The sequence below is a fragment of the Macrobrachium nipponense genome, chromosome 4, assembly GCF_015104395.2.
Source record: "Macrobrachium nipponense isolate FS-2020 chromosome 4, ASM1510439v2, whole genome shotgun sequence".
Taxonomy (NCBI): domain Eukaryota; kingdom Metazoa; phylum Arthropoda; class Malacostraca; order Decapoda; family Palaemonidae; genus Macrobrachium; species Macrobrachium nipponense.
This window is the reverse complement of record NC_061100.1, coordinates 92,371,732-92,389,345: the sequence shown is the minus strand read 5'-3', so window position 1 is coordinate 92,389,345 and position 17,614 is coordinate 92,371,732. Positions and strand designations below refer to the sequence as shown.

Below are 17,614 nucleotides of genomic sequence, written 5' to 3'. Positions count from 1 at the left end.
TAAAATGTTTATGAAGAACCTTAAAATACGTGAATTAACTACTAATTAATTAGTCCCACACGTCTATCTTTATTAGTTTTTTCTCATACTCGATATATTTATATTATATTTTCGTTTCTCACTCATTGTCTGAAAATTTTTGTAAATTCATATTGTTACTAATACAAAGTGTATTGTTTTTCGAATGAACTTGCCTTGGACCAGTGTGTTTGACCATGGTTTGACCGCTCTTAAATCGTTAAATCTAGACTTCGCGATTTTGCTAATTTTGTACCCTTAGTTTTTATATGCCTCATTGTTCCTAAAACAAAATGTATTGTTTTCTGACTATATTGACTGTGACCATGTGTGGGTGGCTGCTTTTAAATCTATAATCTGGCACATGGGTGTTTTTTCGTTTGTTTAAATTGACCCGGACCCTTTGTTAATCCTGATATGTCCGTTTATATATAATTACCTGTACCTACTGTGTTTCTCATTGTTCTTATCAGTAAAGCGTCCTTGAAACCGAAAGATCTCGGCAGATCTCGTTTTTCATTTTCCTCTGTGGCATTACCTTTATTTATACAAAACATCACTTTTCATATATTTTGTGATCAAGTTTTTCACATATACACACATACCCACACACACACACACACACTTATATATATTAATATAATAATATTTATATCATCTATATAGATATATATATATAATGTATATATATATATATATAATGTTTGTGTGTGTTTGTGTAGAAAAGTAGTATATACAAGAAAGCTTTTGAGAAAACATGAATATACTTACAAATGTGTGTACTCGATACACTTATTACAAAAGGTAACAAAGATTTTACGGAGGGTAGTTTAACTTGGCCAAATAGCAAAGACAAAATGTCCAAATCGAGCAACGACCTCAGATGCCAATAAGACTTCGGTTGAACCTTTTTACTGTATGTAAGTTAGCAAGAATTATTATCATAGTACAGTGGTCTTCAAACTTTTTGAGCTCATGGCCTACTTTAGATATCTCCAAATACCCATGACCCACTACTTCAGATTTAGAATAGGAATTGATAGGTTCAAAATACAACATATAGTTCCTGGAACTGGAATCTTATTACATGTTATTACCATAAATTCAAAATATAGATTTTCATAAATTCAATATACAAATATCCTCGGAGTCTTTTCATGATCATTTTTATGATCTAAAAATTAACTAGTGAACAATTACTGGGATAGAATAAAAGAAAGGAAATATATTTATTGCCATATTTTTTCATATACTGTTTAGGTCCGGGTAAAAGAAAATATCTTTTTATTTTTATTTTTATTTGTATATATTGTTTATCTAACTTTATATTCTACATTTTTTTTTGTCCGTGGCCCACCTAATAATCAGCCTATGGCTCACAGTTTGAAGACCACTGGCATAGTACTTGTAACTCACCGTCCTTTTGCCTACCATCACTCTCCGAACACCTGGGACCCAATGATCAAAGGCGTCGATCAGAGATGGATTCAAATCAGGGAAACATTTTGAAAAAGAAAAATCACTTTCCATATATTATTTCAGAGAAGTACATGTTCCATCGTTACTTTCCAATTTAATGTAAGATATATATTTATACGAACGGGTAAATACTGACCCAAGTAAACAAAGGTACAAACAAAGAAAAGTGGCCTAAACATCTTCACCCAGAACACCAGAATCGCATACGAGCACCTGTACTCGTAGGTCCGAGATACAGGTGTATCCTTTGGCTCTGCTGCGGCTTTCTGACAGAGGAAATTAAGATTCAGATAAAACGGTCTATTAAGCTGTTTGGTCGTAATGTATTTGGCCTTTCGAAAGTCACGCATTTTCTGTAAGGTGGATTTCTTTATTCAGTCACTTATATGCACCGAAAAATCAATAGGTTATGAGGAGGCATCTGGATACTACGTTGACCTTACCAAGAAATCAATGACGAAACTGATAAGTATCAGGCGCCACCGCTTATATATAAACAGTGGCTTTTCCTCATTCCTAGAGTGGAGAGGTCTTTATAACCCGCTACGTTATAGGGCACTCTATACAAATTCTGTAATACGGAGCCTTGTATTTTCTTTGGTGACAGCGTCATTTCAAATCACAGCGGGGAAAAATACAAGGAAACAAAATCCATAAAAAAACATTAGTTCTACAGGAATGATGAGATTATTTCACTCGTGTTTGCAAGTTATTTTGTGCTGTCTTCTGTCATGTATCCCGGTCACAGGGCAGGGAATTAACAGGACCAATCGTCTCAACATTAACACAGGAACAAACCAGGTTAAACCTATCGAACCTCGCATGCCAAATTTTGGAGGAAATTCTACAAGTAAGTATTTTCTGTAAAAAATTTTGCCAGTCACACAATATTATCACAATGTAAGCACGAGTGAATATATCAAAATGTGCGCGCAGATACACGAACATACTAACACAAGCTCACACGCATACATACATGCATACATACATACGCACATACGCGCACAAACAAACAAACCAACACACACACACACACACACACACACACACACACACACATATATATATATATATATATTATATATATATATATATATATATATATATATATATATGACAGTCGAAGTGGACAATGTTGTTGCTATATTTGGTACCACGGAATTTTTACAAAGGTTCTTCGTATCTAAATATTTCTCACACTGTAAACACTGTACTTAAACATGTCGTAAAAACCTTTGGCAAATTCTGGATAATCGTATGACGAACTAGTTAGGAGTAACAAGTCGTTAAACTTATATTCAACTTGTTTGTGTGTGCACGATAATTATGTTAAGAAACTTCCTCCAGACATTCAGTCAAAGCAAGAGCATATATATATATATATATATATATATATATATATATATTATAATATATATATATATATATATATATATATAGTCAATAATTTTTCACTTGGCAAATAGATTTGTTGACGATGTCAGAAAAGCAGCAGTTATTATTAAGTCGTCTATATTCGCAGGCTTTTATTCGTGATTCTTCAAACTTTCCCTTCGCAGCTCCCAACTCAAATTTCCTTTGATTGGCTTATATTTATGAAGCGTTACAACAATTTAGGTATGTCGAGGTGCTACTTTCAAAGTTTTTTTCGTGATATTGTGAACAATGATTTTTCACTCTTCATTTTACGTTACAAGCTGGGATTGGAGATTTAAACAAATGAAAGAATACTTATTGTGTAGCATTCGGCCTTGGATCCTCTGCATCAAAATCTTAACTATCATATTCAGTAATTGAGCATGTTGAAATTACTTCGAGTTCAAGCATGAGTAATAATATGAATGAAGAAAATGTTTGTTGCAGGTAAGAGAATCAGAGCACTAGCTCCAACTGTCTTAGGTTGCCAAACTCGAAGTATTTTTTAAAATATGGCCTTCCTTCTCGTCTCAGTCACTGTTCATCGTCAAATGTTTCATGGCTACTCATGATAATAGTGAGATGGCTCTACCGGTTTTATATCACGGACACTAACTCTCCGAGTCTGTTTCCGTTCTTACATGGGTCGAGAATCTTCCAAATCCCCCCTTTTTTGTGGGATACTTGGAAATCAAACAGAAATGTCAATTTCTTACCATCTTCAGGAACAATAGAAAAATTATTCCTGGTCAAATGATTTTCAAAGTCTGACTCAACCTAGAAGGCAGATATTCATCAGACAAGTCTACGAAGGCCATTATGCTTATCTTATAGCACCTGAATTCTTTTGTCAGCCATGTTCGCCTTTAAAAAAATAGAAGAGAGAGAGAGAGAAGAGAGAGAGAGAAAGAGAGAGAGTAGAAGAGAGATGGGCGAGAGAGAGAGAGAGAGAGAGGAGTGGGGGGTGGGACAAGAAAAGACTGACAACTAAATAAGTAAAATATAAATGAACTTTTTAAAACAAACCTTTCCCAGTACTTCTAATGGAAAAGCAAATTCGCCGTTCAAAGAGTCCTGAATTCCCATGAGCTTCAAGACATAACACGATTAAACTCAGACTCATTCTTTAGAACTTTAATGATAGAATTTATGAAAACATCAAATCGAATATTAAAATGTCTGGAATAGTTGCAAGAAATAATCAAGAATGAAATCCAACTTTAAAAAATGTTCCTCTGGAACAAACGGCTGGGAAGGCTGTTTCCCTTGAAACTACACTTCTATGATTTGACGGAGATAGTTAAAACTGCACAATACATGAAATATGTCTCTGATGTACAATTTGATAAGACAGAACATGACACTTAAATTCTTATTAATGAAGCACAATCATGGAAAGAATTTCATTGTTAACTGTATCATCACTTCCAAACAAGCGTCACTGTAGGTTGACAATCAGCGAATTAAATGTCTTGCCGATACTTGTATATTCTCTAGTAGTGTATGTTATGATTTTGCTATTCATATTGATGTTATTTCTTAACTTTACATTATCCATTACTTTAGTCTTAATAATTACTGTAAAGCATGCACTACTATTCTCATGAGTATCCAAATTATCATTTGTTGCTTTGAGTACAAGTAGTTATCAAAACAAGAGAGATGAATACAGCATACGTTATTGAACTTCAAGGTCACAGTTCTATTTTATATTAACAAGAGTGTGAAGACTGGCCACGTATTCGGAACGTAGGCATAACTAAAAAAAATTCATGAAGACTGGGTCTCATCGTGTCATTGATGCCCTTGAATGCTTATCAGGCCACGGATCAGGCTAATAATCATGACAAAACAAAAGACAAGGTTCTGAACATGTGCGGAGGATTCCTCAACATATTTTATTATTATTATTATATAAAAGGAAATATAAAGAACAAACGTTGAGGTGAAGTCTATTATTTACTGTTGCCAGGTGTTTCGGACAAAGAAGCATGTGTGTTGAATAGGTTAGATTAAGAGAGAGAGAGAGAGAGAGAGAGAGAGAGAGAGAGAGAGAGAGAGAGAGAGAGAGAGAGAGCTATAACTCACTCGTGGTAGAATTAGAACGGGTTTTTAGTTTTTTCAAAACCTGTCAGTAAAAGATGCACCCGAAAAAATCAGTTCATTGGTGAAGAGAGAGAGAGAGAGAGAGAGAGAGAGAGAGAGAGAGAGAGAGAGAGAGACCACAAAGTCAGCTTGTTAAACAAATGGAGTCCGCAGGAAAGCCGAACAAATGTCGCAATAGCCCGAGCAGTTGTTTGTGAAGAAAGTGCCGTGGGCGAACATGATGGCAGTGAGATCCAGGAGGCGTGGATACAAAAAAAAAAAAAAAAAAAAAAAAAAAAAAGTCGAAATTACAGTCGGTTAACAATAAATGAAAAGGAAGAAGAGAAAACAAAAACCAAGGAAAGGAAAATGAAAATAGTAGGGATAATGCAATAATCATGGCGATGGAGCAGACGCTCACAAATTAGTTCACAAAGATAGACAATTAAAAACGAAGCAGAGAGAGGAAGAATCGGAAAGAGGGCCCTCAAATCAGAGTAAACAAATTATACAGACCCGTTAAACCTACGATGAATACTTCAGTTCTAAAATCAACTGACCTTGTAGCAAAAATGATCGAACAAAAGAAAGAAAAGTTAGTACGGAGGTGAATTCTCTTGTCACTCAACTTTCATCAGCGTCTATATTTTCAGCCGACAATAAATAAGCATAAATTACACACCGCATTAAAACATCGATGTGAAAAGGTATAAGTAAACAATCACCAACTATAGCATCCAATATTACTTAATATTATAATATAATGGGCAGGAAATATAATATAATATAATTAGGGGCAGCTGTTTTGTACACTGTCAAAGTACCACCTCGATGAAATAATTAGTTGAAAGGTGTTTGAGAAAAACGATGACTCGCAGTCCCTGAAATGCATAGTAATACACGAAAATACCTTATTTCCGACATTTATTTATGTAAAAAAAAATCATTCTGAAGAAATAAATATTGCAGCTGATTTAAAAGGGGCCCATTGATCATAAAAGTAAATGTCTCAAAAAAGGAGAATATCATAGGTTATCCATACAAGACAAAAATCCGTGGATGAAAGATGTAGTCAAAGATGAAATTTATTTAAAAAAAAAAGATAGCAATGCTGAAATCTAAAAAGAGAACATTGAGAAAATAAATTGTAAAAGGACAACCACAGATAAGAAGGATCATCAGGAAACTTGATAACAAGGTACACTTACCAAATGAGTTGCAATATCTATGAAATATAACAGAAAATACTATACGTACTTTTATCTGTGAGAAATCCGGATACGCAGAACAAATATGCAGGAGAACTTGTCCGCCTAAAGTGTGGCAAAAGAAAACAGTTTGAAAGATTGTAATTCCAAAACGACATGCTCCAGGTTGTTAAAATCCTTACTTTACAGTACAGGCCATGCCAGATGTACACAGAAGAAAGAAGAATTAAAACAAAATACGATCTGAAATGCCTTTGGACATTCAATCTGTTGGAAATATGACTGATGAAATGCGACAACAGGATACCGACAAAATTCAGATCGATACATTATTGCTAACAGAAATCTGGCACAACAACGTCACAGAATATGATAAAGCAGTGAGATAATAGACTGAATAATAATGTTTTGCATCAAGAGTTTGGATGAAATGCTGGGCGAATCAGAATCATTCTTCTAAACCAAGTAGAAAACGTAAAGCAAATAAACTGATAGAAATATGAAACATTAAACAAAGTAACACAAAGACATCTTTATAGAATAAGAAAATAAGAATAGTGGCGCTCCACAGATCACCAAATAGAAATGAAATTCCATATGATAATAAAATAGAAGGTTTTCTAAATGCATCTTGATGAAAAAAAAAAACTCTTCTAAATGGAGACTTTTTATATGCAGACCGATGGCAGTGAAAAGAGAAGAATAAAAGACGTTCCAGACGTCTTGAGCAATCAGATCGCAACATCAAAGTCTGGTCACAGTGAACTGTGGGAGATTTTGAAGCAGATGATGATTGAGACCCTTCATATGTCATCAACTGTTTACTTTTACGTAGATGACGATGTTAATACCTTGCTTAACATTCGAAACAGCTGGTACTGCAATAATACACATTAAATAACGTTCATGCAAGTGCCTTCAGCTTAACTAAAGGGATTTTGTAAACATACACTTAGTATTGTCCGATCATTATGACAATATCCGAAGTGAAAGGAAACTAACCACGGATTAATGATGGAATAAGAGAAGCAAGGAGAAAAAGACTGAACCTGAAAATGAGAGAAAAAGAAGATTCCAAAGTATAGAACAATATTGGAAAGACTGAAAAATGAGGCGACTGACTCGATAAAACCGGAGAGACGTGAACAAACTTTCGTTTTTTGTTTATTGCAGATAGAGAACTTGTATATACGATAGTTTTAAATCAAGTGAAAACGTCGATTATGTACAGCGTATAATCAAGGCAACCGAAAATAGATCTCTCTTTCGGTGGTCTCGGTACAAAGCTGTATGAGCCACGGCCCATGAAACTTTAATTCGGCCCGGTGGTGGCCTGTCCTATATTACTGCCAGACGCACGGTTATGGCTAAATTTAACAATAAATAAAATAAAACTACTGAGTCTAGAGGGCTGAAATTTCGTGTGTTTGATGACTGGAGGGTGGATGATCAAAATACCAATTTGCAGCCCACTAGCCTCAGTAGATTTTAAGAGCTAAAGGCGGAGAGAATAAGTGCGGACGGACAGACACAGGCATCTAAATCGCTTACTTTTACAGAAAACTAAACAAACAAGCAAACCCCCATATGCCAAAGCAAACGCAACTGTGATGACGAGCCTCCTACCAAGGAGGACACTGAAATACGGAAAAGAATCTTTCCATAAAAGGATAAACAGGAGACAATAAAAGCAGTGTTACCCAGATTGTAAGACAGTAGCATCTGCAGTACATCAGCTTTGGAAAATAGAGGAGAAGGGTACTTTAGAATTTTATTGACCAACATACAACCTGCCATTTCCACTGAAAATGACTGAAACAGTGATGTGATACACCAGCCAGCAGCTCTTCGAACAACAACAACAACAACAACAAATGAAACATCATTACTGAGCTTTGCGGTGAATGACTCCAAATACAAAGATCGTGCAGTATTTGATAAGGCGTTTGATGCAGGAGTACGAGAGCTTATGCTAAACTTTAAAATAAGACATTGAAGATGATGATCCTGAATTATTTAAGAGATACCCCATTACCATCTACGAAATGCAGCCTTCGTAGAGAAAGGGTTAAATATAAATATATAATCACACAATTAGGCTAAAGTAACAAATAATCCTCTAGGATGCTACAATGTGTAATCAACAAGGCAGCAAAAAAAAAAAAAAAAAAAAAAAAACAGACACACACAGTGAGATGATGCTCTTAACTGAGTTTCAGTGGATGCCTATGAAAGCAAGCACTAAGCGTAAATTATGTTTTGACGTATATTGCAATATAAGATAAAAAATTGAATAGGTAAAATACTAAAACATAAGTATGTAAAAGACTTCCTAAAGGAATATACCATCGATAGTACCAACAGATATTCGCAGGAGCGAGAATAGAAATATAAATTAACGGAACCGAAATGCTAATGAAAAGATGAGAAAATTTAAGAAACACCGAAGAAAAATGAAGACATGTCTATTCAAAAACATCATGAGGCGAAAGACCGAGGTCATCGAGAAAATTGTGAAATCTAATTTACTAATAAATGAGGACTGCAGCTATAGTTTGCCGAATGACAGATGATCAGAGGAGGTCCTCCAAGAAGCAAACAGCAATCTGCTGATACTGAAGGTGATAACATCTGATCATTCATACAATGGAAAAAAAATTAATTTACTCATTTCACGCGGAAGCGCATTTTGTAAAAAATGAAAAAATGTAACTTTTAAAAAATAACTGGCACTTCTGACACCAAAATAAAATTGTCAAAAAGTGACTGAACAGCCGCACGAAAGTCTATTTCGCATCAGCTTTGTAAATACTATGAAGCAGCGGATAAAGTATTTTACATAAGAACGAAGAACGACCTCCAAATGGCCGGTGTTGAACGTGGCACTGATCTTATCGCGGGTTCGGAGTTCCTGTTATCGGTGGAGCAAGGAAAAACGCGGCCAGGACAGGGATACGGGTGGTGCGATGTCGGTGGGAGGGATGATGGGAATGGCCGGCCTGGGGGAACCGACAGGCGACAGCTGCGATTGAAATCTGGAGGAGGAAAGACAGAATGAAGGGAATGACTGAAGGTACTGGGTCGGAAGAAATAAAAGAACACGCACGCAAAGCAAAATATACGTCAATTGAGAATGGGCGAATATCAGTATATAAAACTTAGATTTTAGCCTGGTGTCATATTCGGCAAACGAATGTTGAGTGGTTGATGGTTTTAAAACAAAATCCTTATCCAATCCAGGGTAAATAAGGTTAACCTAAAAAATACTATTTCATTTTATTATATATATATATATATATATATATATATATATATATATATACATACTTACATTTATATATATATATTATATATATATATATATTATATATATATATATAATATATATATGTGTGTGTGTGTGTGTGAGAGAGAGAGAGAGAGAGAGAGAAGTAAGTGGTATATGTGTTTGCTACAGAAAGAAAGCTCCATTAATGTTTCTCTGTGTAAGAAGTATAAGTAGTCACGGGGGACGAAATATATGTATACTATATGTGTATATATATATACATATATATATATATATATATATATATATATATATATATATATATATATATATAGATTAGAGATGAGATGAGAGAGTATGAGAGATAGAGAGAGCGAGAGAGAGAGAGAGAGAGAGAGAGGGTGGGTTTGGTTACAACCGTGCAAGTGTATCGTCCTGTTGTCAAGAGCGTCAAGATTTTATCTACTACTTTTCTAAGCATCTTCGTCACGCTATCTAAACAGCGCCTGATACCGCCCTCTAGCTCTTACAATCTTCGTTCGAATTGTAACAATCATTATAGAGAGGATGGAACAAAATTTGTATAAATGCATCCTAATCCTTTAGCTGCCATTTATCATCTTGAGTCAAAACTATAAAAAGATAGACCATTTATCGTCAGCAGTTTAAGAACGAAGTAAAATTTGTGGTTTTGAGGCTCATAATGTAATTCTGTGGAATTAAAAAGAGGGAAGAGAAAGAAAAACTGATAAATATGGAAAGATAATGCAGCACTGATTCATAGCCAATGTGTAGCATATATCAGCGAGCAGTGAGGAACAATATATTGGCAAGAGCCCTCGATTTCAGCACCAGCCCGATACAGACGCTTCCATTTCACCTGCCAGAAGATGACTGTCTTCCATCAAATACTCTAAAAATAGCCCTAACGCAGTTTACGGGCAGTTTGGATGTTAGTCGGGGTCCTAATATTAATAATTACAGGAAAACAAACACTTAACAAATAAAATTACATTTTGTCTTCCATCATATAAAAAGCATGAATGATATGCAAATGGGATATGCTTGAGCAGAACAATAGATGAGGTAAATTTAATAGCCCGATATTATATAAGGCAAAGTAGTCATGACTACCACAAAATTTCGTGACATTTCAGATAACAACAATGTCAGCACTCACTCAAAGTATTTCAAATTCTACCAGCAATAGCAATAAACACACTACTTCTGCACACCTTATTTCAGCGAAAGAAAGATTAAGTGTGTACCACAATCAAGTTTGAACTTTTTCACGTGACCATTTACTAGATCAAATTATATTTCATATAAATTTCTACTTCCGATGGTAAAGGTTTAATAACATATAGATAAAGCGCGCGCGTGCACACACACACACACACACACACACACACACACACACACACACACACACACACACATATATATATATATATATATATATATATATATATATATATATATATATATATATATATATATATATATATATATCTATATATATATATATACATACATAGTGTGTAAACGAGGTGTCAGATAAAGGGAGAATTTGCCAATGATTAGCGAGTTGTTTCTAGGACATAAAACTAACTTGTTCACACATGGCCATGTAAACACTAAATTGTTTCTGGAAGTTAATTTTTCATTATGGCGTCCGTCTTTCTTTCAGTTCTCCTGATTTTCCTATAGAAATACCTCTGCTGAAGGGATAATAACGTCCTTATCAAGCGAGTCTCATAAAACGAGTCATGAAGGCAAAGTTTATAAATTCTACGTTAAGTATCCCATGCTCGTCACAGGGTATGACCATTTTCTTTACTACACATCTGAAAGTACGCTCTACAGAGTCGAATTCTTGGGCAAACTTAACTTTTCCAAACTTCTTTTTCCGTTGACAGCTTTAGCGATCTCTTTTCTCTCACGTTGTATGCATCCACATGCACGTGAAATTAGCATCCAAAACACCACAGCCTTTAATGGAGCTGTTTGAATCCACCTCCCCTCACTCCCAAGTCCCAACCCCTAATACCTCCATCTCGAAATGTCGGGTATTTTTTCTGAAGTAAATTCATAAAGGTTCGTCTTTTCGTATATCACTCAACTGTTACTTGAATGATACCAAAGAGATTCGTCTAGTGTTGTAATATCGATGCTGCAATGAAGCAATAAACTGATATCTGACAATCTCATAAGCTTTGCAAACAAACATGTGGTACAATAACATAGGTACATATACAAATGCACACACACAACACTACACACTATATATATAATATATAATATATATATATATATATAATATAGTATATATATATACATATATATATATATATATATCCATATAGATATATATATATATATATGTATATATATATATATATATTATATATATATAATATATATATATTAATATATAACCAATGTAGTTCGAAGGAACATGTACTTGAGAATATCCTCAAATCCACAGTAGAAAGGTAAGTGAAACTGGGCGCTTGGAACAAGTTCACACTGAACTTGGAAATGTGGAATACACTACGAAAGTACTAGTTCCAAGTCCCCAGTTTCACTTACCTTGTGAGGACATAGACAGACAGGTAACTGGGTACTGATGCTTTATTGCCCGAGCACGGGATATACAATGACAGGTGCGGTTGGACATGTAGGTAGTACCTGGGTCGGGTCGACAGAAGTCCAAACGCAGAGATCGATAATTTGTTGTGTGTACGATGTTTATATTGGCAGAAAAGCCAGAAAATTCTACATTTATTGATATACATTGGAACTTAGCAAGTCGTTGAAATGAAAACAAAAGTATTGAAAAGATGAATAATGATTGTAAGATTAAATTAAATGAAATAAAATGAGGAACTTCTAGTCGTGGTATCATCGTGGAGGCAGGAGTCAGCCCCATGTCCTTGAGATCAGTTGTTGTGGGGCGTTATCGACTGCCGAGTCCTTCGGTGTTTTTGCTGTAAGGTGCCTCCCCTGGGGCGTTGCCTGGGGGGTTCGACTGTCGTCCATGGGCGTCCACGGCTGCGTTTGGGAGTGCTGGGGGCTTCGGGAATGGCCTTGTTTTGTGGAGGTATTCTTCCCTGGTGTCATCGTTGTCCATCAGGAAGGCGGGTTTTAATCTGTCAATTGAGACCCAGTCTTTGTGGCCATGTATCATGACGAGGTAGGCTTTGTCTTTTCAGCTGATGATGCGGTATGGCCAAGGTAGGGTCTCGTCAGGGGGGTGTGGTGGGCATCGTTCCTTACGGAGACATGTTGGCAGGTATCCAGGCCTTTGGGCTTGAAGTGTTTGGTTCTGTCGGAGAAGGTTTTCAGGCAGGGCGTAAACTTTCCTGCGATATTCTGCAGTCTTGGAATCGACGTATATGATTCAGCCAGTATCTGTGGGGAAGAATTCTCCAGGTACGGGTAATGCCTCACTGTAGACTTTCTCTGAGGTGATGCCTCGCTGTTGCTTTCGGTGCAGTGTGTAGACCGAGCAAGAGCCAGGGTAGCTGCGACTTCCAGTTCTCATCCGTGCAATATGCCGTCAGGGCAGCCTTTAATGAGCAATGGGTCCTCTCCACCATGCTGTTGGCTGCGGGGGTGTGGAGTGACGTTCCCATCAGGGGAGCCAAGGAGGCCCACAGGTCGGACAAGAAGGCAGGACCTTGGTCCGTGCTAATGTTGTCCGGTACATTGAAGGGCCTCCACACAAGCACCAGCAGTGGTTTCTGTCATAGGAGTCACCTTTGGCCACCTAGTGCACCGGTCAATGGTAGTCAGGAGGTATCTGGCATCCCCTGATTGAGGCAAAAGGCCCATAACTTTGATATGGATGTGTCCGAACTGTTGCCTGGGTTGCAGGGAAATCCCCCAAACCTGATTCTGTGTGTAGGCTGCTCTTGCTTGTTTGGCAAGCTACTCACCTTTTGCCCCACTCTTGTACGTCCTTCCTGATCCCATGTCACATGAATTTTTCCGTCATCAGCCGTGTCGTCGTTCGTCCTGATGGATGAGACAGTCCGTGAATCACATCGGACATGTCTCCTTCGTGAAGCTGGTATCAATGGGTGAGGGCAGCCGGTGCTGGTGTCACAGAGGAGCGTTGAGCCGGATGGACCTACAGGAACGTCTTCCCACTTCAGTATGGTAAACGCCATGCAGTAGGCTGGCACTTCAGGATTGGTGGCCTATTCCCATGCCAGATCTTCGTAGTTGATCTCCAGGTGGACGGAGTTGATCTTGATTCTTGACAGGGCATTAGCCACAAGGTTCCTCTTGCCCGGGACGTAGTTGATGGTGCAGCCAAACTCAGCGATGGCTGCCAGGTGGCGTTGCTGTCTTGTTGACCATGTGTTTCCCATCTTTATGAATGCGTGGACCAGCGAGTGGTGATCTGTCATGATAGTGGAGGGAGTGCCTTCTAGGAGGTGCCTGAAGTGACGCACAGCTTGGTAGATGGCCAGCAGTTCCCTGTCAAATCCCTGTCAAACGTATTGTAGTGGGTCTCCGGCGGCTGGAGCTTTTGGGTGAAGAATGTGAATGGTCGAGGGGAACCATTCACGATCTGTCTCAACATGGCTCCACAGGCGACATTGCTGGTGTTGGTGGTGAGTCTCAGGGGTGCGATGGGTCTTGGTATACCAATGTGGTGGCTTTGGTGAGGGATGCCTTCGTTCGCTCGCAGGCCTATCGTTGGGGGGCTTCCCACTTCAACTTCTTTGGCTTTCATTTCAGGACTTTCTTTAAGGGAGACATGATGCGGGCGATGTTCGGCATGATTTAGCGGTAGTAGTTCATCATGCCGATGAACTGCAGGGGCTTGAGTGTCGCTGGCATTGGGAACTCCCTCACTGTGGCCACCTTTGAGGCCATGGGGTGAACATCAGTTGGGGAGATCTCGTAGCCAAGGAAATCTACCCTTTCTGCTCCAAAGGTGCATTTGCAGAAACGAATGACCAATTCGTTCTCCTGGAAGCATTTCAGGACTGCCTGTACATGGTTCATGTGTTCTGGGGATTTGGAGAAGACTAGGATGTCGAAGGCAGATCCCCCAGGATGCTGTCCAGGTGTTGGAAGGTAGCCCCGGCATTCCTGAAGCCGAAAGTGGAGTAAGAGAACGTGTACGTCCCGAATGGCATGATATAACCATCTTAGGAATGTCATCGGGGTGTACAGGAACTTGGAAGTAGGACTTGAGCAAGTCCATCTTCGTGAAGATCTTGGCCCCATGAAGGGCCCCAGTGAGGTCCTGCATGTTCAGCAGAGGGTAGTGGTTTGGCGTCGTCACAAGGTTCAGGCAGTGATATTCCCCACAGGGCCTCCAAGTACTGTCAGACTTCTTCACCATGTGGAGGACCGACACCCATGGACTCTATGCCTTTCTGCAGATTCCCATTCACTTCATGTTGGTGGACGCATGCTTGGCGTCCTGGAGCATCTTGGGTGGCAGATGGTGGAACTTGGCATGCTTAGGAGGTCCTGTAGTGGAGATGTTGTGGTAGATTCCATGTTTGGCCAGGGTTCCAGCCACCTGACGCAGTTCCAGTTTGAAGATGTCAGGAAACTCTCGCAGGAGGACGTTGCACTTGTGCAGCACGAGGGAGAATATGGCAGGTATGCCTGGTCCGGCTGGGAGTGGTCGAGAACCACAGGTCCCCGTGTCCAGTAAACGTTTGCAGCCTACGTCTACCAGAACTGCGGCGTCAGGTGTGTGTTTGTGGTCTTCCTCCGATGGCGGGAATGCCAACTGCATCGCCCCTGGTGTCCACCAGCATCCTACGTCCAGATAGGGCGTCACGGATGTAGAACCCCACTGGGTGGGATCCTGTAGCGTTTGCAGCCACGGCTGCTGTTGAGGGTGGCCACCATCCTAGTTTTTTGGAAAGGAACAAGATGCTCTGCAATTCCTGGTATCTTTTCCAAACTGCTGATGATAATAGTACCAGGATGTACTAATCTTCCCCTGCTGCTTCTGCATTCACGTGCATCTTATCAGGTTCTTCCACCACTACACTGTGTGTTGGCTGAAGGCTTCGCGGCATATCTCAAGGCCTTGGCGGCCTTGTGGAGCTTCTGGGCCTTGTCTACCAGGATGTCCATTGGAGTGTGTCCGCCTTGGTGATCTGCACCCTCACGTCCTGCGGTAGGTGTCGTAGGAAAATCTCCCGCAATAGGCTGATCTCCTTCCTCCGCCCATCTGCATCGATTTCTGGCAGCAACAGGAGGCACATCAACTCATCCCAGGCGTCGTTGGGGGCTGTGTCTCTCAGGGGCTGGTTGATGAGGTCGAGGACTTGGGTGGCCCTCACAGGAACGGGAAGGGACTATGTCCCAACGAGTTTGTTCTTCAGGTCCCCGTAGGTTATCTGCCCAACCTGTGTCTCCATCCATGGGGTGATGCAGCTGAAGACCTCCTCTGGTAGTGTTGTCATGATGATGTAGGCCTTGGCTCCCTCGTCTGTGATTCCTGCTACACTGAAGTGGATGTCCGCCTGCAGGAACCATGATGCCATATTCTGTTGTGAGAATGGTGGCAGTTTGACTGTAAGGCTGATTGATACTCTCGTGGACGTTAGAGTGTTGTGGAGGATCTGAGTGTTGTCGGAGGAACTATGTACCACAGACTCTATCATCTTTTCTGTCTCACAAACCAAAATGCAAAAGCACCGTATTTAGTCCGTTAATGGTATCGGGTTTTTCAGAATCAAGACTAAACACCGTGTGGTTCCATTAATGGCTTCTGAATGTGGTCGAAGTGTGTCGTTAATGGCGGGAGCCAAACTGTTCGAAGACACCAGAACACACCTGGAAAGGTGCACTGTAATGAGTCTGTTAGTGGCGTCAATGTCAATCAAGGTAAGGAGCTTTCAGAGATCTAGACTTTGTATTGCCATATGATTCCATTAAAGGTTCTCTGAAGGTAAGCGGCTGTAGTGAGTCTGTTAATAGATAGGCCAAAACCGCTGTGTTTACCGTCCAGTCTGGGAGGTCACCAGTTGTGAGGACATAGATAAGCAAGATAACTGGGTACTGATGCTTTAAAGCCCAAGCGCGGGGTATACAATGACAGGTGCGGATGGACATGTAATACCTGGGTCGGGCCTACAGAGGACTGAACGCAGAGATCAACAACTTGTGTTTCTTTACAGACATATAAATAATAATATGCACAGACATAGTCTGTGTGTACACATGATATTTATATTGGCAGAAAGGCCAGAGAATTCTACATTGATTGATTTAGATTGGAACTTAGCAAGTCGTTGAAATGAAAATAAAAACATTGAAAATATGTTGTCTTTACAACCTTACTACTGTGGATTTAAGGATATGTATTGTCACCTCTGCGATGGAATATCTCAGGTCTTAAGAGAATTTTTTACGTACCTTAGCTTAGTATCGTACCAACGAACCATTATTACTCAAATGGTGACAAAGAAAACACTGCTCATGTATTTATCTATAATATAATACCAATAATCCAACAATTACGTAAAATAGATATCAAAACACCAACACGAATATTAATTAAATATTCCACAATATAGTTATGACTTACGGTACTGAATAGCAAGTAAGAACAATATAACAATCACAATTGTCACTGTTAGTAGTTGGAAGTATACTCCTCTTCATCCCCATAGTTAAGGTCCGAAGAAAGGTTTGAAAATACAAAAGCAAGGAGCACAGAGTGGAAGTAGGTTGTGCGGTCAAGAGATGGCGCTGAAGCAAAAGAGACAAATACTCAAATAGGGAAAAGGTACACATCATTGAAAATAAAATATATACAATATATATGTGTACAAAGAGGGAGAGTGGCAATTCATCAGAGTCCCTGCACCCCACTAAGATGGGCCCACTATAGTGGGACCAGATGGTTGTGGTGTTGAAGGCAGTGGAAACAGCGACAGTGTGTCAGCGATGAGATTGTTGGCACCTCTGATCGACTGAAGTCATAGATTGAAGGCCGACAAGATATAGGACCAACGAAGTAGTTTGTTGTTTCGGAGGTGAGAACGTTCGAGGAAGATGAGTGGTCGATGGTCGGTATGTACTACTACTCTGTGGTGTCCTTCCAAGTAGGGTTGAAAGTGTAGTAGCGAAGCGACGATGGCATAAAGTT

General features: G+C 39.2%; 1 protein-coding gene across 1 annotated transcript in view; it reads left to right on the top strand.

Annotated features, from left to right (window-relative positions):
- Positions 1 to 2,012: 2,012 nt before the first annotated feature.
- Positions 2,013 to 17,614, top strand: part of LOC135211672 (chymotrypsin-C-like) — a 38,767-nt gene continuing 23,165 nt past the window's right edge. Inside the window, exon 1 of the mRNA XM_064244939.1 lies at positions 2,013 to 2,347. Within this exon, the coding sequence (XP_064101009.1) occupies positions 2,176 to 2,347 (172 nt within the window). The 5' untranslated portion in view covers positions 2,013 to 2,175. The remainder of the gene's footprint in view (positions 2,348 to 17,614) is intronic.